General features: G+C 44.5%; 1 protein-coding gene and 1 pseudogene across 1 annotated transcript; one reads left to right on the forward strand and one right to left on the reverse strand.

The window, feature by feature from the left end:
- Positions 1 to 3,688: 3,688 nt before the first annotated feature.
- Positions 3,689 to 4,627, forward strand: LOC116573934 (olfactory receptor 10H3-like). The gene has a single exon (XM_032314365.1). It carries the CDS (start codon positions 3,698 to 3,700, stop codon positions 4,625 to 4,627), a length of 930 nt encoding a protein of 309 aa, XP_032170256.1. The 5' UTR covers positions 3,689 to 3,697.
- Positions 4,628 to 12,501: 7,874 nt separating this feature from the next.
- On the reverse strand, positions 12,502 to 13,667 carry LOC116600382 (annotated as a pseudogene).
- Positions 13,668 to 21,324: the final 7,657 nt, after the last annotated feature.

Here is a 21,324-nt window from a genome sequence, read left to right on the forward strand (position 1 = left end):
CTGCCATCCTGTTTCCCTCCAGTTTCAACAACCATTCTAAGACACTGAAGTCACGCTCTTTGATTTGTGTATGCTCTTGTAGATAGGTATTGTTTCTCTGCGCGTACCTATGTTGTAAATTATCTTTTTCCTTTTTTTTTAATTTCATAGAAAATTGGTCACTTTTAGATTTATAGAGAAGTTTTTAGTTTACAGAAAAAGGCATACCTCCTCTCTCCCGCATACCATTTCCTCTTCTACCTCTTGTGTTAGTGTAGTACATTTGTTCCAGTTGGTGAGCCAATATGGATACATTATTATTAAATCAGCCCATGGGTTACATTAGAGTTCACTGCCTGTGTTGCACATTGTGTGAGTTTGACAAATGTATAGTGATATGCATCATTCAGAAGAGTTTCAGGGGCTCTGTACTTCATGCGCCCAAATGGGATTATATTGGAGCATTCATCTCATTTTTGGGTCATTCACTCAATATTATTTTAAAGCATTTTTATTTACATTGAATTAATTGACCCATAATGTACTATGGTTTTATAGGTAGAAGCCTGTGACTCGTTAGTCTTATATAATACCCAGTGCTCATTACATCACCTGCCCTCCTTAATGTCCATCACCCAGTTACCCATCCCTCCACTCCCTTCCCCTCCAGCAATCTTCAGTTTTTTCCCTATGATTAAGAGTCTCTAAGGGTCCTTTAGTCTGCTGAGTGTGCATCCAACTGCTGCCTGGGACTCCAGTGTTTGCATCCAGCCCATGGGACCTGCCCTCTTTCCACTTATGGACAAGCACGTTCCACATTCCTCACTACAAGCAATGCTACAAAACATTCCCTGACATGTTCCCTTATAAATACCTGTCAGCAATGGAGATAGATACTCAGGAGCACATGTGCTAGTGCACAGAGCACAGGAACTATTCATTTTAACCCTCTAGTTCTCACAGGCAGTGCACTAATGTTGCTTTCTCCCCATACCTGATCAGCACTGGGCACTTTCTAGTTTGGGACCTTAAATACGTAGACACTGAATTTCCACTGCATTTCTCTTCCTTTCTCTCCCTTCCTCTCTCTCTCTCTCTTTCTCTTTCTTTTTAGCATGTTTTCATTTGCTTGTGCTATACCCAATGTGAGCTCTCTCCTCACACCTTTGCTCATTTCTGCATTGAGATTTCTACTCCTTGTAGATGGAACTGGTTTTTTGTTTATTCTACATCATATTCCCTGCTCAGTCGTGGACAATGACAGTGATCTTTCCTCACCTTTCCATCTACTCTTAGCTGGATCCACAACATCATTTGTTGAACAAATACTCTTCCTGTTGATGTTTTCATTCTTTCAAAAACACCTAATATTTGTGTTTCTGAAGTTTGTTTAAGAAGTCCTTCTCCAAAGGGAGTTGGGGGAAATTGGAAGGGGAGGTGAACCATGAGAGACTATGGACTCTGAAAAACAATCTGAGGGTTTTGAAGGGGCAGGGGTGGGAGGTCGGGGTACCAGGTGGTGGGTACTAGAGAGGGCACGGATTGCATGGAGCACTGGGTGTGGTGCAAAAATAGTGAATACTGTTATGCTGAAAATAAAAAATAAATTAAAAAAAAGAAGTCCTTCTCCAACCCTAGATCAACAAAATTCTTCTCCTATACCTTCTCCTATTAACTTCCCATGGTCATATTTCATATTTATGTCTTGAATCCTGGAATCCACCTTTGCATATGGTCTTGGGCAGAAATTCAGATTGAGTTTGCTTCATCAAAGGACCAGTTTTCCCACCACAAACTCCTAAACAATCCAGCTCTTCCCTTTGACTTGTGCTCCCACCTTTAGCACATGTTAAGCTGTGACTCATGCGGGGATATTTTCTGAGGTATCCGATCAATTTGATCAGTGTCTGTGTCTGTTCCAGGTTCACACTTAAAAATGACTATGATGTGTATAATGTCTATGATGAGTCTTCACACCTGCCAGAGCATTTCTTTCCTATTGACTCCACTTTTAGAAGATTAGTATGGTTTTGCACTGACCTTAGTTTTCAGAAGGGATTTGAGGAAACTGCTATGAGATATACAGCTGACTCACTGAAAGTGTAGTTGCTCTGGTGCTCTGATTTGAGGAAGAAGTGTTATCATTTCCATACTCACTGACCTCATCTGAGAGTGTAGGTTTTTCTGTATGCAAATCACCTTCTACATTTTTAAAAATTTATTTATCTGACAGAGAGAGAGAGAGAGATCACAAGTAGGCAGAGAGGCAGCCAGAGAGAGAAGGGGAAGCAAGCTCCCTGCTGAGCAGAGAGCCGGATGCGGGGCTCGATCCCAGGACCCCGAGATCATGACCCGAGCCGAAGGCAGAGGCTTAACCCACTGAGCCACCCAGGCACCCCATCACCTTCTACATTTTATTAATGTTAAAAATTTCTGAATTTGTAGGCATTCATATGTTTGATTGATTCCTAGATATTTTACAACAGAGGCTTCCAAAGTGTGGCATGAGGACCCTAGGGTCCCAGAGACCATTTTGGGGGGACCATCAGGTTCTCAGTTTTCCAGTGAAGCTGATGATGTATTTTCATCATATGCTTCAACTCCAACCACATATTGTCACAGCCTGAATGAAGAAGTAGAAACAAGCATCATCTTGTCTCCCACCCAGCCATCATGGGACAAATTTGCTAAAATGTAAGAAGAAGGAGGAGGAAGAGGAGGAGGAGAAAGAAGAAGAAGAGGAAGAAGAAGAAGAAGGAGGAGGAGGAGGGGAAAGAAAACGCTCTAGTCACTAAATGTTAATTTTGTAAAAGTAGCTACTTTCATAAATAATTGTTACTTACGTTGACATTGAACAGGTTGATTTTTCTTTAGAATGTATCCATGATTGGATATTGTCAGAAAAATCTGTGTTTCTTTCTAAACTGGTGAACAAGGGAAGTGATAATAATGCCCACAAACAAAAGCCCATTAAAGGGGCGCCTGGGTGCCTCAGTGGGTTAAAGCCTCTGCCTTCGGCTCAGGTCATGATCTCAGGGTCCTGGGATCGAGCCCCGCATCGGGTTCTCTGCTCAGCAGGGAGCCTGCTTCCCTCTCTCTCTCTGCCTGCCTCTCTGCCTACTTGTGATCTCTGTCTGTCAAATAAATAAATAAAATCTTTAAAAAAAAAAAAAGCCCATTAAAGGCTCAACTTTTCTTGAATGTAAAGAAATCGCCAGACTAAAATGCTAGAGAGCTGTTTCTTTATACTTTGTGTCACTCGTGGGAATGGTATCTTCCTTTTTAATTCAAATTCATACTTTGAATGATGACTACTGGTATAATTCTATGAGAAATACTGTTTTTTTTTTTTTTTTTTTTGGAAGCAGATCTTGTCTTCTACAGCTCAGTGCTCTCTCCCACTGTGCTATGTTCTTACTTCATTCTTCAGCTTTTTCTGGGTGAACAAGCCAGTCTCTTCCTTTCCAATCCTTACATACCTTCTTTCTTTTTCTTTTCTCAGAGCACCACTCACGGCTTTCAGTTCCATGCTAAAGAACAGCAGAAACAGTGAGTATCCTTGTCATTTTCCCAATCCCAAGACACTGCATCTTGTTCCTCCATTTTGTATATTTTCTAGGATATATTGTTATATAGATTCATGATCTTTATTCTGATCGCCTTCATTCCCTCTATGATCTGAGCAGATGCAGCATCTGGGGCTGGTCAGAACTATAGCATGGTGTCTGAATTCATCCTCGTGGGCTTCTCCAACTTTCCACAGCATCTCCTACCTATCTTCTTCCTGCTGTACCTGCTGATGTACCTGTTCACGCTGCTGGGGAACCTGCTCATCATGGCCACTGTCTGGAGTGAGCGCAGCCTACACACACCCATGTACCTCTTTCTGTGTGCTCTGTCAACCTCCGAGATTCTGTTCACTGTTGCCGTCACGCCTCGCATGCTGGTTGACATGCTCTCCAGCCACCGTTCCATCACCTTCATGGCCTGTGCCAGTCAGATGTTCTTCTCTTTCACATTTGGCTTCACCCACTCCTTCCTGCTTATGATCATGGGCTATGACCGCTACGTGGCCATCTGCCACCCCCTGCGCTACAACGTGCTCATGAGCACCCGCACCTGTGCCCGTCTGGTGTCCTGGACCTGGGCTGGTGGCTCAGTCATGGGGATGATGGTGACCCTGATAGTTTTTCACCTCACCTTCTGTGGGTCTAATGTCATCCACCATTTTCTCTGCCACGTGTTTTCTCTCTTGAAGTTGGCCTGTGGGAATGAGAATTCTTCTGTCACCTTGGGTGTGATCCTGGTGTGTGTCACAGCTCTGATGGGATGTTTATTCCTCATCATGCTCTCCTATGTCTTCATTGTGGCTGCCATATTGAGGATCCCCTCAGCTGAAGGCAGGCACAAGACCTTCTCCACATGTGTGTCCCACCTCACTGTGGTCATTGTGCACTACAGTTTTGCATCCATTATCTACCTCAAGCCCAAGGGCCCCCATTCTATGGACAGTAACACTCTGATGGCCACCACCTATACAGTCTTCACTCCTTTTCTCAGCCCAATAATTTTCAGCCTCAGGAATAAGGAGCTCAAGAATGCCATAAGGAGAAGTTTTCAGAGAAAATTCAGTCCCCTAAGCTCTTGATAGGCATTTTGTTGGTGAAAAAATAGGATAGCTGGGCTGGGGATAATGATGAATCTCTCCGCAGGACTTTTGTAGAGATTTATATATGAAAATACTGAAAGGTATGGTTGGACGCATGCATAGGTATTGGAGCATGCTACATATTTGTTTTTCTTCAATTTGTTTGCCCCCTTTTGCATAGGAACTAGCGATCATTATCTCTTGTTCTTTCCTCTGTGAGATGAAGTTCATACCATTGCTTATGTCTAAGAATGTGTTTTCTGCCTATGAGCCAGAGCCAAGCACCATATGGATGTTTTGGGGCACTGAAGCCAATGGTTCTTCTTGAATGGAGAAACCAGGAAAGACTTGTTTCCTCCAACATAAGTATAAACAGAAATTAGCATAATAATGAATGACACCAAAATTGCAGCTTTTGGGGGGTAGGGCATTGTGTCCAGTGCTTTATAGTCACCCTTTAATATAAAAATGTACAAAAAAGTAAATAAACTATTTGTCTCCATGAAGGTATTTGACTCTGTCCAGTCCCTTCAGTCTGTAGGTGATAGATCGCAGGGGAATTTTTCTATACTGATCTGAATTGTGTGAAGGATGTCAGAATATGAAGTGAAGAGTAGGAGGGACTATGGACTCTGAAAAACAATCTGAGGGTTTTGAAGGGGCAGGGGGTGGGAGGTTGGGGGAACCCAGTGGTGGGTACTAGAGAGGGCACGGATTGCATGGAGCACTGGGTGTGGTGCAAAAACAATGAATAATGTTACGCTGAAAAGAAAAAAAAAAAGAGTAGGAGGGAGAAAGGGAGGGACTAGAGAGGGGGTCAGAGTGGAGGAGGAGAGGGCTCAGTGTATGAAAACACACAGAATGTTAAAAGTGTGTTGCTATCTGACATCTTATAGAAATCCTTTTCCCTTCTTCCTCACCTTACTTTCAGTGAAACATCAATTTCTCATTCCTGTGTTTTACTTGAATCTATCTGGGAGATGTGTTGGAGGGCACAGCAGTATCTCAGGATGGCACAAAGAGAGATCAGGGTATGGGTACTTTCTTTACAGATTAGAAATGTTGCGGGACATCACCCATGAATGAAGGAGTCACATGAAATTTTACATCTGTCTGAGTTCCATGCTGGGGTTTGGGAATACCATATATCTAAACATCCAAGAAGAGGATCTTTTTTTGGTGTAAGTTCATGCTCAAAGCCGTGGCCAGATATTTAGGCTGCAGATAGAAGGTGTTTTATAATAATAAATGTAAAAATGGCTATCACATATGAGCACTTGCAGTTTGCCAAATGTTGTGGGAAGGGTTTCCTGTGCATTCACTCTTCTACGTCTCAAAATAAATAATTATTTTTAAACATTTAGATATGACTCAAATCTATTCCTATTCACATTTTTGTAAAGCAGTAAATGCAAATCTGAGAGATGATTTGTCCCAGACACAGTGCCCTGGAGTGGTGAAGCAGGAATTCATTACAATCTGCATATGTGTGCCCTTGGTGATCAGGAATGCACCTCTCTCAGGTGCCTGCAGAGTGAAGTGTGGTCCTGACTGGGAGAGGAAGACCATCATTAGAAGGAACAGACACCCTTCGGGGTGGGAGGGCAGGTGCAGCCCTAAACACACACCCCTTCACACAGCCAGAGAGAAACACTGACTCCAGAGGAGTTACAGAGACACTTTGTGACAATTGTCACATTGACACTGACATGAGACCCTGGGGTTCCATTTCATTATTTTACAATTACTGATGTTAACGACTAATGCCAACCCACCATCCCTAAGAGGTCCTTTTCCAGAGCCTGTGACTGTGTTCCCTGCCCCAGCAAAAGGGACTGCATGTGATGAGATGCAGTTAATCCTCTGAGGCAGAGGGATTGCCCTGGATCATCCAGATGGGCTTGCTATAACTGCAAGTGTCCTTCTAGAAGGGGGCAGGAGGGGTCAGACACAGAGAGAAGTTGGTGATGTGACACTGGAAGGAGGGATTGGAGTAGCTGAGCCAGGAACCTTGAGCCAAAGAATGCCTCTGCCTCTGGCAGCTGGGAAAGCAGGAGACAGAACCTCCCCTGAATCCCCTGAAGGACGCAGCCCTGCTCACACCTTGACTCACAGCTGGTGACCCTGATTTTGGCTTCTGGCCTCCAGCATAGAGGGTGATAGATATGTGTGGTTTTAAGTCACTAGGTTTATGTGCTTTGTTACAGCAGCCCTAGAAACCTGACTCATGGAATGGCATCCTGTCATTCTATGTGATTTGTTTCATGAAGCAAAAGTTTTATGAACAAATTAGTTTCAAGCCAGATTCGTAGGCCATTCTCTACGGAGAAGACTTAGGGCATTGCGATCACTCATGAGAAGGGCAAAGTATCCTTGGAAGTCCATCAGCAAAGGTGAAGGAGTCCTGATAGCCCGGCTGCAGGATTTGCTCATTGGCAGCAAGGCCCTTGGGGAGTGTCGTGAGGACACATATCACTGTGCAGCTGTGGAGTACCCAGGCCAGGACCTAGAACCCAGCATCTGTCTGTACTTATGACTCTTCTATTTGTTGAGTTCTTCACGTCCATAGAATGTGCGGAAAGTCACACGGTTTGTCAGTAGGGAAAAAAAAGTAAAACCAGTTTTTGACACTCTTAGAACATTTTGCAGGCTTCACATGGTTCAGAGACCTTACTATCTGCACTTCACTGTAGTCTATATGAATTATTTTTTGAATAACATGATTGCTGTGCAGTACACATGGGTACTTTATTCCCCTTGTGAATCTCCCCATTAGATTGTAAGCTTCTTGGGGTCAGGGTCTCTGTCTTGCTTACCATTGTAGCCCTACTATGCTTGACTCATAGTAGATACTTAATATTTGTTAATTGTCTGAAAAACTCAACTTAGTGAGTAAATAATGATCTAGTGCAATTAGAATATATTTTGTACTATACCATAATTGTATTGTTCCATTATATAAAACAATATATATTAAATTATATATAGCATATATTATATACTGTGATACTCTATATGATAGTATATGTAACAAAACAAAACTGGGGACATCACGTTGCCTGATTTCAAGCTTTACTACAAATCTTTGATCACCAAGACAGCATGGTACTGGCATAAAATCAGACACATAGACCAGTGGAACAGAGTAGAGAGTCCAGATATGGACCCTTAACTCTATGGTCAAATTATCTTCAACAAAGCAGAAAAAAATATCCAGGGGAAAAAAGACAGTCTCTTCAATAAATGGTTCTGGGAAAATTGGACAGCTATATGTAGAAGAATGAAACTCGACCATTCTCTTACACTGTACACAAAGATAAACTCAAAATGGATATAAGACCTCAACGTGAGACAGGAATCCATCAGAATCATAGAGGAGAACATAGGCAGTAACCTCTTTGATATCAGCCATGCAACTTCTTTCAAGATATGTCTCCAAAGGCAGAGGAAACAAAAGCAAAAATGAATTTTTGGGACTTCATCAAGATCACAAGCTTCTGCACAGCAAAGGAAACAGTCAAGAAAACAAAGAGGCGACCCACGGAATGGGAGAAGATATTTGCAAATGACGGTGCAGACAAAAGGCTGATCCCCGGGATCTATAAAGAACTTCTCAAACTCAACACACACGACACAGATAATCATGTCAAAAAATGGGCAGAACACATGAACAGACACTTCTCTAATGAAGACATACAAATGGCTATCAGATGCATGAAAAAATGTTCATCACTAGACAACAGGGAAATTCAAATCAAAACCACATTGAGATACCACATTACACCAGTTAGAATGCCCAAAATTAACAAGACAGTAAACAACATGTGTTGGAAAGGATGTAGAGAAAGGGAAACCCTCTTACACTGTCGGTGGGAATGCAAGCTGGTGCAGCCACTTTGGAGAACAGTGTGGAGATTCCTCAAGAAATCAAAAATAGAGCTTCCCTATGACCCTGCAATTGCACTACTGGTATTTACCCCATAGATACAGATGCAGTGAAAAGAAGGGCCATCTTTACCCCAATTTTCATAGCAGCAATGGCCACAGTCACCAAACGGTGGAAAGAACCAAGATGCCCTTCAATGGATGAATGGATAAGGAAGATGTGGTCCATATACACTATGGAGTATTATGCCTCCATCAGAAAGGATGAATACCCAACTTTTGTAGCAACATGGACGGGACTGGAAGAGATTATGCTGAGTGAAATAAGTCAAGCAGAGAGAGTCAATTATCATATGGTTTCACTTATTTGTGGAGCATAACAAATAACATGGAGGACATGAGGAGATGGAGAGGAGAAGGGAGTTGAGGGAAATTGGAAGGGGAGGTGAACCATGAGAGACTATGGACTATGAAAAACAATCTGAGGGTTTTGACGGGGCAGGGGGTGGGAAGTTGGGTGAGCCTGGTGGTGGGTATTGTGGAGGGCATGTATTGCATGGAGCACTGGGTGTGGTGCATAAACAATGAATTCTGGTACACTGAAAAATTTAAAAAATAAAAAATTATTTAAAAAACAATATATAGTATATATTATATACTATGATACTCTGTATGATAGTATATATGACGTAATATACTATAATAATATGGTATATATATTAATATGATAATATACAGTGTATGTTTTATATTATATGATATATATTATATAGCAATATGTAAATATAATTTATATAATTTCATAAAATAATTATATTGATAAATACATAACTTGTTAATATATTGTACTATATATTAATATATTATTACATGTGACATATATTATTGCATATTATTATTGATAATTATTTATTAATTATGCATTTTTATATAACATATGGTTGTTACAAATAATATATAATCTAATTTAATTATTATCAAATGCAATAATTATTAACATAACATAACACAGTATATGTTTTTATAATGTATATGATTATATATTAATGTGATTATACATGTAATAATTTAATGAAATTTAATACTACATAACATATAATATTACATTATAATATGAATAGATATTTAGAGACTTATTATAGGAAGAGGTAAGGAACCAACCCAATGTAGGCTTGGGGTTTTTGAGCAGTGGTTTAAAGCTCAAATTTTTTAAACAGATTTTCATGCAGGTAACATGGTAGAGTTTTGTATAAAAGGATAAAGCACCATGTAATTCTTACTAAGGCTTGCACACAGCTCAGAGTTGATGCAAGCATACTGGGCATAGTGATGTGAGATGTGCATTATTCTTTCAAAGATAGAATGCCAACCAGCACCAGATTGTTCCAATTCAAATTTTTTATTAGAGATCCCAGTATAAATTTTTTAAGGAAAGATTAGACTTGTTTCTTCTTGAATTTACCCTTCCTACTTAGAAAAATGGCTGGAGGTCCTGACGAGCTCTGAAGTAGGATTCAACCCAGGTGTGGCTGAATATAGACCCTGAGCTCCTTCCACTGGTATTTTAGAATAGTAGTCATAATAATTATTAATATTATTTTGAATCCTTACTATGCACCAGGACCCATGATGAGCATTTGAGGTACATGATCTTATATAAACCCCAAATAGCTCTTTGAAACACAGACCAATACCATGAACACCATGTTGCAAAAGGAGGGGCTACAGTTAGAAGGTGTAAGGGACATGTCCAGGAAGTCCTCCCAGGCAGGGGCCCAGTGGATAACCTGAGTCATGTCCACTGGGCCTTCTTACCTCCTTCCCCAGCAGAGATGGTCACATGTGGGGCCTACACCACAACTCCATGCTGAAGTCATCCTTAAGGGTTTCCCAGCCAATGGTAATGGAAAAACCTAAAGGGAATCAATATAAAGAGGGTGAGCTGTCAAGGAGATCACATGCTGCTAACATTTGTCAAATTACCAACCCACATAGACAATTCACCAGTAAAAGTTGGGTAATTAATTGATGTCATTGAACATTACATCAAAAACCAATGATGTACTATACCTTGGCTAATTGAATTCAAATTTTTTAAAAATTGAGTAATGGGGAGAACTGGGTACTATGCATGAAAGGAGAATACAACTTTAAAAATACAGATAAAAAACAGAATTTTGAGGAGAGATTCATTCCAGGACAGGGGAACCAAGGAGCTAGATATTCCTTTGCTGCTTTATGAAGATTCCTGAGTTAGAGTGGTTGATGTCAGAAGTAGTGGTAACTGCGTATTGGAAATATCACCTACATCTCTTCTCTCATGGTTGGTTTGATTGCCTGCCCCAAAGAGCTGGTTGTTTGAGGGAATTCCACTTGTAGCATGGATGATGCCCCCTTTTGCATTTGTCTTCTTCACTGCACTTCAGGGTAAGTCAGTGTGAAGAGGAATAGACTCCCAAGGAATAGAGACTTTCCTCCACTTTCAAGTGAGATCCAGTAGAGAGGCATTCCGCAAGGTCATGACAATGATACATTACTAGAGGTTTCTTAAGCAGATAAGGAGGAAGCCTTATAATTGAAGTCACATGGAAACTACTTCTAAAAAGATCTATAAAGAACTCCTCAAACTCAACACTCAAAAAACATAATCACGTCAAAAAAGGGGCAGAAGACATGAACAGACACTTCTCCAAAGAAGACATACAAATGGCTACCAGATGCATGAAAAAATGTTCATCATCAATAGCCATCAGGGAGATTCAAATCAAAACCACATTAAGATACCACCTTACACCATTAGAATGTCAAAAAATTGAAAAGGCAAGAAACAACAAATGTTGGAGAGGATATGGAGAAAGGGGAACCTTCTTTCACTGTTGGTGGGAATGCAAGTTGGTGCAGCCACTTTGGAAAACAATGTGGAGATTCCTTAAGAAGTTAAAAATAGAGCTACCCCGTGACCCTGCAATTGCACTACTGGGTATTTACCCCAAAGATACAGATGTAGTGAAAAGAAGGGCCACATGAACCCCATTGTTGTAGCAGCATATCCACAATAGCCACACCATGGAAGGAGCCAGGATGTCCTTCAACAGATGAATGGATAAAGAAGATGTGGTCCATCTATACAATGGAATATCACTCAGCCATAAGAAAGGGTGAATACCCAACATTTGCATCAGCATGGATGGAATTGGAGAAGATTATGCTAGGTGAAATAACTCAAGAAGAGAAAGTTAATGAGAAAGTCATATGGTTTCACTTGTTTGTGGAGTATAAGGAACAGCATGGAGGACATTATGAGAAGGAAGGGAAAAATGAAGGGGTCCGAAATCAGAGGGGGAGATAAACCATGACAGACTATGGGCTCCAGAAAACAAACTGAGGGTTTTAGATGGGGGGGGGGGGGTGGGTTAGCCCGTGATGTGTATTGAAGAGGGAACGTATTTCGTGGAGAACTGGGTGTGATATGCAAACAATGAACCATGGAACACTACATCAAAAACTAATGATGTACTGTATGGTAACTAACGTAAAATAATATAAAAGAACTTAAAACAAAATTTTCTGAAAAAAAAAAAAAAAGTGGTTTCCCAGGTCTGGGAGTTATGGGAGCTGGGGAAGAAATGGGGAATAAATGGGTAGGGGTTACCTTTTTGGGTGACAAAAATGTTTCAAACTGATAGTGGGGATAATCACATAACTTTGAATATACTAAAGACCAACTGAATTGTGTACTTTAAATGGGTGAATTTTATGGCATGTGGATTATATCTCAAGAAAGCTGTTTTATTACAAATAAAACTAATGTCTGAACACAAACCAATGGAGGGAGAAGAAGAAAAGTTCACATTTATTGAGCACCTGCCATGTTAGGGGTGTTGTCACACATCTTTACCAATCATACTCAGTAGTCACTGTTAACCCATTTTACAGATGAGGCTATGGTCATCCTTCTAACTTTTTCTAAAACCACCTTCACTGGCTACTTAAATGTTGGAGGGATAAAGTTTGCTGAGGAAGGTCTTCTTCATGGCAGTCTTCAGCTCCTTGTTCCTGAGACTGAAGATGATGGGACTGAGGAAGGGTGTGAGGACTGTATAGGTGATGGCCATGAGGGTACTGCTTTCCTGGGAGTGAAGACCTTTGGGCTTGAGGTAGATAATTGAGGCAAAGCCATAGTGAACAATGACCACAATAAGGTGGGAAGCACAGGTGGAGAAGGCTTTGTGCCTGCCCTCAGCAGAGGGGATCTTCAAGATGGCGGCCACAATTAAGGTGTAGGAGAGGAGGATGAGGAGAAAACAGCCCAACAAGTTGGTGATGCACACCAGCCCCACACCTAGGGCCACTATTGGTACATCTGTTCCACAGGCTAACTTCAAGAGAGGGGGCACATGACATAAAAAATGGTGGATCTCATTGGGTCCACAGAAGGTGAGGTGGAAAATGGCGGTGGCAACCACCAGCCCTATGACCGAACCACCAGCCCAGGACCAGGCCACCAGGCAGGCGCAACCACGAGGGCTCATAAGCACGTTGTACCGCAATGGGTGGCAGATGGCCACGTAGCGGTCATAGCCCATGACGGTGAGCAGGAAGGAGTGGGTGAAGCCGAATGTGAAGGAGAAGAACATCTGGCTGGCACAGGCTGCAAAGGCGATGGTGCGATGGGTGGAGAGCAGGTCGGCCAGCAGGCGCGGGGTGATGGCCAAGGTGTAGAGGATCTCAGAGATGGACAGTGCACACAGGAAGAGGTACATAGGTGTGTGCAGGCTGCGTTCACTCCAGACAGTGGCCATGATGAGCAGGTTCCCCAGCAGTGTGAACAGGTACATGAGCAGGAACAGCAGGAAGAAGATGGGCAGGAGATGAGGTGGGAAGTTGGAGAAGCCCACGAGGATGAATTCAGACACGGAGCTGTGGTTTAGACCCCAAGTGGCAGCCATCCCTGGGTGGAGAGAGAGTGAAGGCGGCCTGGTGTGCAGGAGCTCTGGGTCCAAGCTGAGCCCAAGCCAGAGGACTTCCCAGGGGAAGAGGGGACCCTTACCCTGCAGACCATGGCCATTCCCTCCGCCACCCAATGCTCATAATGACTGTCACTGCACCTGGGAGTTGCATGGGGTTCATGGAACATCATGAGCCTCAAGTGCATAGGGTGGGCCCTGGAGCATAGTAAGAATGCAGTAAAAATAATACTACTAATAATAACTACAACTACTGTTATTACTATTATTGCTCCATGCACAACCTCCTGGCTTTCCTGCCTTGGAGCATGCTGGCCATTTCATGCTTATCTCCAACTCTGTGATTCAAAATCCATCCTGAACTGTAAGTGCAAACTACTCCCTAATTGCTATCTTCAGCTGGAGGGTACCTCTCCTGTGTGGCATGGAGAGGATGTAGGCTCTGTTTAATTGTCAGCATTGCCCCTTACTGGCTCCCTGGGAACATGGAATAATACTCCTTATTCCACAGGGCTGTAGTGACACTAAGGTGAGGTGTGCACATTCAGCTCTTAGGTACTGTTGTTGTTGTGTGCTCCTACTTGTGGGAGTCCCCCACAAGGATGTGGCACTGACCAGCATACCATCACATTCTCTGACCCCTGCTGGGCACTCTATCTCTGGTCAGGTACCAGTGCAATTCACTGAATCTTCTTCCATCTCCTCAAGCCCTACCCACTCTCTTATCTCCAAACGCCTGCTTCGTGGAGCAACCAAGGCTGGCAGCTGTGGGATCTCCATTACCCTTCTCCAAGAGGCAACAGACTCACATCTGCCCCAGCTCCCTGTGAGGACAGCTCTCCTTCCAAGCATCTGCTCCATCCAGGGTTACTTCTCTGTCTTTCTGTCTCTCTGTCTTCCTCTCTCTGACACCAACACACGTGATGCAAAAATGCAACACATTTTTAACAACACAGGATGGATCAACCGATGAATGGATAAACAAAAAGTGGTATATCCGTATGATGGAGTATCTTTGAGGCATACAAAAGCATGAAGTGCTGACGCACATTACAACATGCTGAGACAATATGCTGAGTGAAAGAAGCCAGCTGCAAAGACCACATATTGTATGAGTTCATTTATTTGAAGTATGCAGAATAGGCAAATGCATTAAGACAGAAAGCAGGTTAGAGGTTGCCAGGGAACGGGAGGAGGATGGAATGGGGAGTGAACTTTTAATGGGTTGTAGATTTCCTTCAGGGGTGGGGAAATGCCTTGGACCTAAATAGAGGTGTTGGTGGCCCAACACTGGGAGTGTTTAAATGGCACTCAGTTGTGCCATTTAAATTGGGAAGGAGGTGGGGAAATTGGAAATCTGCACTGTTGGTGGGATAGCACAGTCGTTCAAGAGCTATGGAAAACAGTATGAATGGCTTTCCATTCATAAATTAAAAATTAAAAATAGAACTACCTATGCTTCAGGCATCCCACTTCTGGATGGATATGCAAAAGTGGCAAAAGCAGGGTCTGGAAGACATATTTGCATACTCCTGGTCAGAGCAACACTAGCTATAATAAACCTAAGGTGGAAGCAGTCCCATTGTTCATTGGTGGATGGATGGATAAACAAGGTGTGATACATCCGTACAATGGAATATCATTCTACCTTAAAGGAAGGAAATCCTGTCTTCGGTTATAACATCAATGAAGCTTTATGCTATGTGGAATCAGCCAGTCCCCAGAAAGGAGAAATCCTGTATGATTGCACCTATCCGAGGTACCTAAAGCAGTCAAATTCATAGAAACAAAGTAGAATGGAGGTTGCCAAGGGCTACAGAGAGTGGGAAATGGAAAGCTTTGTTTAATGGGTGTAGAGTTTCTGTTTTGCAGGATGAAAAGGGCTCTGCAGATCGATTACATAAAAACGTGAATATACGTAACACCACTGAACTGCACACTTAACAATGGTTAAGATAATAAATTTTCTGTTGTGTGCTTTTTACACAACAAAGTATGAACACTTGCAACATCATAAATGAACCTTGAAAACATTATGCTATGTGGAAAAAAAGCCAGGCATGAAATACTTTCTGAAGAAAAGGTCGTCTGATTCCTTTAATATGAAATACCTGAGACATACAAATTCATAGACACAACAAGCAAATTAGGGGCTAGAGCCCTTGCTGAAGGGCCTGGGGAATGGGTAAGTGATTACTAATGAAGACAGTGTTTCCTTTTGGAGGGATGAAAATATTAGACAACTACAAAGGGGTGGTGATTGCACAATATCATGAATGTGCCAAATGCCAATAATCTGTTCAATTCAAAATGGTTAATTCTATATTATGTGAATTTTGCCCCATTTTTTTAAGAAAGCAAAACAGGCCTTTTTCGGCCCTCCTTTAATTCTGAGTTGTCTCTCCCTTGATTCACAGCCCAGCCTGTACCCAGAAAGACAGACAGTGAGTGTCTAGAGCCAGAGGAGAGATGACGGAGGAAGAACCCACCACCTGCCCTTAAGCCTACCTGTGCCATCCAGGGCAGCCACTGAGCCTCTGCCCAGGTGTGTGTGAGAACAGGAGAAGCACCTCAGAACAGCTCCTCTCAGGGATGGGTGGCTGCCTGTCTCACAGACTGGGATCTGGGTGCCCCCTATGTCTCACAAACACCTCCATGTGGGCGGGCCCCACACCTCCACATACCTGCATTCCCTTTGTCACCCATCCCCACAGGTGCAGCTGCCTTAAGCACTCACACCAGATAGGCACACAGCAGGCCCACAGGCACCTGAGCCCTGCTATCAGCCTGCAGCACCATGCAGATGCGGAGACCCGGCTGCACGGATAGACCCACACAACAGCAGAGTCGTGGACACAGGCACACCTGCAGGTGCACACAGACCTACACTCTCACAGTAGGACACAGCACAAGCAGGAAGATGGTGACTAACGCTGGTGTCCCTGACACACAACCTTTCTGCTAAGATCTGCAGAGACAGCCAGGAAGTGCACAGGACTCTCAGGGACTCCCGCGCGCACACAGCCCAGCCTGGATGCGAGATTCCGGATTAGAGGTCTCCGCCCAGGTACTATTTGCTCCAGACTTCATTGGGCCGGGTTCGGGTCCCAAGATCCACCCCAACATTCTTATTACCCACAGTCTTTCCCTGCATCCCGCGCTTGCATCACCTCCTCCTCAAAGACACCCAGGGGCACACACTCGCCTCTGTTGTTGGCGGCGGGGAGCGGTCTGGGGGCGTCGCCGAGGTAGCCCTGGGTCCCCTCACTGGCACTCAACACCGAGAGCTCAGGAGTGGGGTGGGCACGGCGGGAGGCTGCACCTGCACTTTATCTAGCTGTACTCCAGTGACATTCCCAAGGCTTCCCAGGGGGAGCCGGGCTGCTGACTCAGCTTGTGGGCGGGGCCACCATCATAGCCCAAGAGGGAGGGGGTGGAGAGAAGCAACAGGACTCCAGAGACTTCCAGAATCTTTCCTGAGATTCACCTAGAGCTGTACATGCAGCCTCCAAACTTTCCCTAAGGCCTCCCACCTGGACTGTACAGAGGAAGGTTACATCTGTAGATGGAGGTGACAAGACAGAGGAAGAAATACAACAGGAGGCTGGCGTTCCTCCCATACCCTCTGAGAATACAACTTTGTTCTCATGCATTATGGACTAGGCACACTCCATTCCCAATGCTCAGGCTCCATCCACACCCCACAAACAGGCACCCCGGGGCTATCCCAGAGAGGATAGCTCAGGTTCTCAGAGCTTTGGTGGAGAAACCCTGGGTCCCAGGCCCTGGGACTGGTCCAGAAGAGAGTTGCTGTCTGGCCTCTGCAGAGACAGAGGTGTTGGGCCAGATCTCTAAGGCATGTCCTTGCTCTGGGCCCAGGCTGCTCCAGGCTGAGGTCTGATGGAGGGGAGGAGGCAGTGCCACACCATCACAGTTACCAGCACCCGACTTGCCTTGCACTTGGGCCACAGTGCAGCTCAGTATCCACTCACCTGCCACTCCCCATGTTCTCATATCCGGGCCCCCTGCATGGTGTGAACACATCTGACCTAGAAGACAGCACCTGTCCTTGTATTAGTTTCCTGGGGCTCAGGAACAAATTGCCACAAACTGGGGTGCTCCAGACTCCAGAAATGTGCTCTCTCACAGTTCTGGGGGCCAGGGAGCAGCAGTGTCATTCCTTCTGCAGGCTCTGAGGGAGGATCAGCCCTATGCCTCTCTCCTGGCTTCTGGCAGCTGTCAGCAGACTTGACCGCATCATTTCCATCTCTACCTGCCCTCACATGAACTTGTCCTTGTGTCTGTATGTCTTCTCCTCTCCTTATAAGGACACTAGTCATTAGACACCAGCATTTAGGAGCCTAGCACGCAGCATGATTTCACCTTGAGGTCCTTCTCTAATTACATGTGTAAAGACCCTATTTCAAACAAGGTCACATTCTGAGGTTCCAAGTGGGCATGCATTTCTGAGCGACACTATCTTGACCCACTACAGCATCCCTCCTGATTCAGTTCTCTGCTTCAGGTCTGACCTCTGCACCTGCTTCCTGCACAGCATCAGAGGGATCCTGCTGAACAAACCACATTCCATCTTCCCCTCTGCTTGGAACCAGTCATGGCTCCCTCGTCCCAGATGCTTCACTGCAGCTGACAGTCTGTTGTTGGCCTCTCCGGTTTCCTCTCTCAGCTCCCTTTCCATCTTCCAACACAGCACCCCCACTTTGTATCTAGGCTGAAATGAGATGGGAGCATTTTCAATTTCTTGAGTGTACCAGACTCTCGCATCCCCAGATCCCACTGCATCCCTCCTACCCCACTCCTATCTGCTTCAATCAACGGGTCTCAGGTCACATGCCACCCTGTTCAGGAATCTTATCCTGTGTCCTTGCACCACTGGCTTGACCAGGGTCCTGTCTGACTCCTAGCTTGCCCTGAAGTCCCCCATCGCATGGTGCTGTCATCACCGGTTATGGGTCTGTGTCTCTCACTAGACTTCACCAGACCTCCCGAGGGCAGAGATGGCATCTCATTGGGAGCATCCTGTGTTCCCTACACCCAGAATAGTAAAACTTAAATGGAACGATACATGCACAGTACAAATGCATTAATCGAAACAGTGAAGGAAGCACATGCACAGTGCTGTGAGACGCTACAGCGCCAGTGGGAAAGGAGGGAGGTGGCATGAGCTGAACTCTGAAGGATGAACAGTCCCTGGGGCGTGGAGTCAGGGAGGGAATGGCCGGCAAAGGAACCAACTTAAGAAAAGGCATGGAGAAATGCCCAGAGTGGGGCTGGGGAGTCTGGGAAATCATTCAGGGTCAAAATATAAAGGGCCTTTAGGCACCTTGGATCCACCCTTGTAGGGTCCAGGGGAGAGTGGTGGGAAGAGGTGTCAGCCTGGACTGAGGGTTCCATCAACACTGTACTCTAAGTTCTAGCCCACCGGCACAGCAGAAGACCCAGAATGTGAGGGCAATCTGGGAAATTCCTGGCAAGACTCAAGTCCAGAAAGGACATGAAGGAAACGTATGTTCAACCAAGAAATGAATTCGGGTCTAAGGAGAAAGATCTTTGTTGTTGTTTCTGGATACGCAGAGAGGTCAAGATATAAGGCTAAGGTCACAGAAGGGGGTCAGGAGGAAGCCCGGAGATGGAATATTTGCTCAGCTGGGTCTTGCAATCCTGCCTCGAGGAGGGCACTGTGACCCTGGACAAGTGGCTTGGCCTCTCTGGGAATCACTTTCTCCTTTATGAAATGGGAGTGAATGATAAGTAGAAGTGACACTTTTGTATATAGAGCCTGGCACACAGTAGGTGTGCGGCCGAGGTGAACTCCACCCACCTCAGCACCAATTTCAACATTTTTCTTGAACTGTGGGCACCGTGCTTTCATTTTTCTCACAGGTATTTCTTGTGCACCTACTGTGTGCCAAGCAGTCTGTGGTCACTGGAAATAAAATGACCAAAACCAATGTTCCTTTGAAGCACAACCTTGTAGCTTTGCTCAGCTTTTCTGCCAGGCAGGATCTGTGCATTTCTGGGTCTCTGCACTGGGTCTGATGCAGGGGTGATCAAGAAATATTGTCCTAGTCATTTCCTACCCTAGGCATTCATCAACCCCCACTGGGTGCCGGAATCTGTATTCACAGCTGCAGACAGAGAGTTGGGTCAGACTCAGCCCATCTCCAAGACCAATGTCCTGCGCCTACTTCTCTACACGACATGGCACTCCTGTCCCCAGGAATGTGGGGGCAGTTTCCTATGAGTCTTCCATCTGATCCCAGGCTCATGGACATGGCAGGACTCATTAACTGTCAGTAGATTTCCTTTTCAGATCCTTTTACCTCTGTGAATTTCAGGGAAGTCACCGGGGCTGTAGCGTCCCGAGAGTCTACAGCATCTTCATGATATTTATCTCCAAGGATATGAATGATTTCAGCATTTGCCTATCTCTCCCCCCTTGCCTGGTAGCCTTAAGTGTTAGCACTTAGGTCCAGTCACTTTCCATCTCTAGCACAAACTAGAACACCACGAATGTGTATGGCACAATATTCAACTACAGACTGGACAGTTAAGTCAATTGAAAAACTCTTCAAATCCTTGGTCACCGTCTTGCTTAAGAAGTCCCTGCTCATTTTGCTAGGTGGCAGTGTGTTGGTACATGGAGGGAGGAAGTGTCATGTTTGATCTGCTCTTTGATAGCTGGGTAAAGTCGGAACAGGCCACGCTAGCTGGTTGGTTTGATAAGCGTGACTGGCCTCAGTTCCTAAACACTGTGAGCCAGATAACTCTTATCTCTGGCTCAGAGGACATCTAGCCCTAGCTAGCATGTATCCAATAGTTGTGAATGCAATGCCTGAGCCCTTCTCTGGGGAGCCCACAGTGACCAGGACTGACATGCCTGCCCCTGTGCACATGACAGTAGAGAGGAGATGGTGGGTGATAGATAACTGAATTTAGACAAGAGTATGAGATGAGTGAGGAAGGGAAGGTGGTGGGCTGTGAAAGCAGGGAAGATTGCAGGTTTTTATGGAGAAGGGGGCATTTCAGCTGAGACTTTCTCCTATACGGGTAGAGTGTGAGGAAAGGGTGCATCAGGCAGAGAGAACAGCATGTTTTGGGGTTGCAAGATAGGAAGATGGTTGTCCACTTCAGGAATGAAAGAAAGCCAAAGTGACAGCTTGGACAGGAGAGGAGGAGTGAGTGGCTCAAGATGGTTTAAAGCCAAACAGGGATGAAAATAAAAGAACCCTACTCCATAACCCTACTGCCATGGGATGGAACTCATCTACAGGAAATACTGGCTATGATACACACAAGAGGGTAGATGGGTTCCAGTGACATCAGTCGCATAGTCACTCCTGAATAGTCAATTTCAGATAAATTAGGGATGAACCATTTGTATTTCAGAATGATTTTACCACTCACATACTTCCTGGAGTGTTATAATGAGAGATGAGTTTGTTTTCTCAGCCAGTTTTATTGACCACCTACTAGGTACCCAGCTATGGGCACACAATATTAATCTAGTTCAGATTGGTCCTACGCTCTCAGGTTGCTAGTCTAGTGGGGAAGGATGGAAGGTGTTGATCAGGTAATACTATATTGCAATGTAGTGACTATTACTGTGGAAGTAGAAGCCTCAGCTGCTCTCAGAGCTCCGGAGACCTTTGTCCCTGTCTGTGTCCAGCAGCATGCAGTGTTCACAGTGGCCACTTGGCACCACATGGTTTGTGGGCAACAGTTCTGCCATGGTGTATGTTGTAGAACTTGACCTCTTTGAGCCCCAGGAAACTGGTGCATGAGCCAAAAAAATGGTCACCTCCATTTCCCACCTATGTTTCT

Source organism: Mustela erminea, chromosome 1 (genome assembly GCF_009829155.1).
Source record: "Mustela erminea isolate mMusErm1 chromosome 1, mMusErm1.Pri, whole genome shotgun sequence".
Lineage (NCBI taxonomy): Eukaryota > Metazoa > Chordata > Mammalia > Carnivora > Mustelidae > Mustela > Mustela erminea.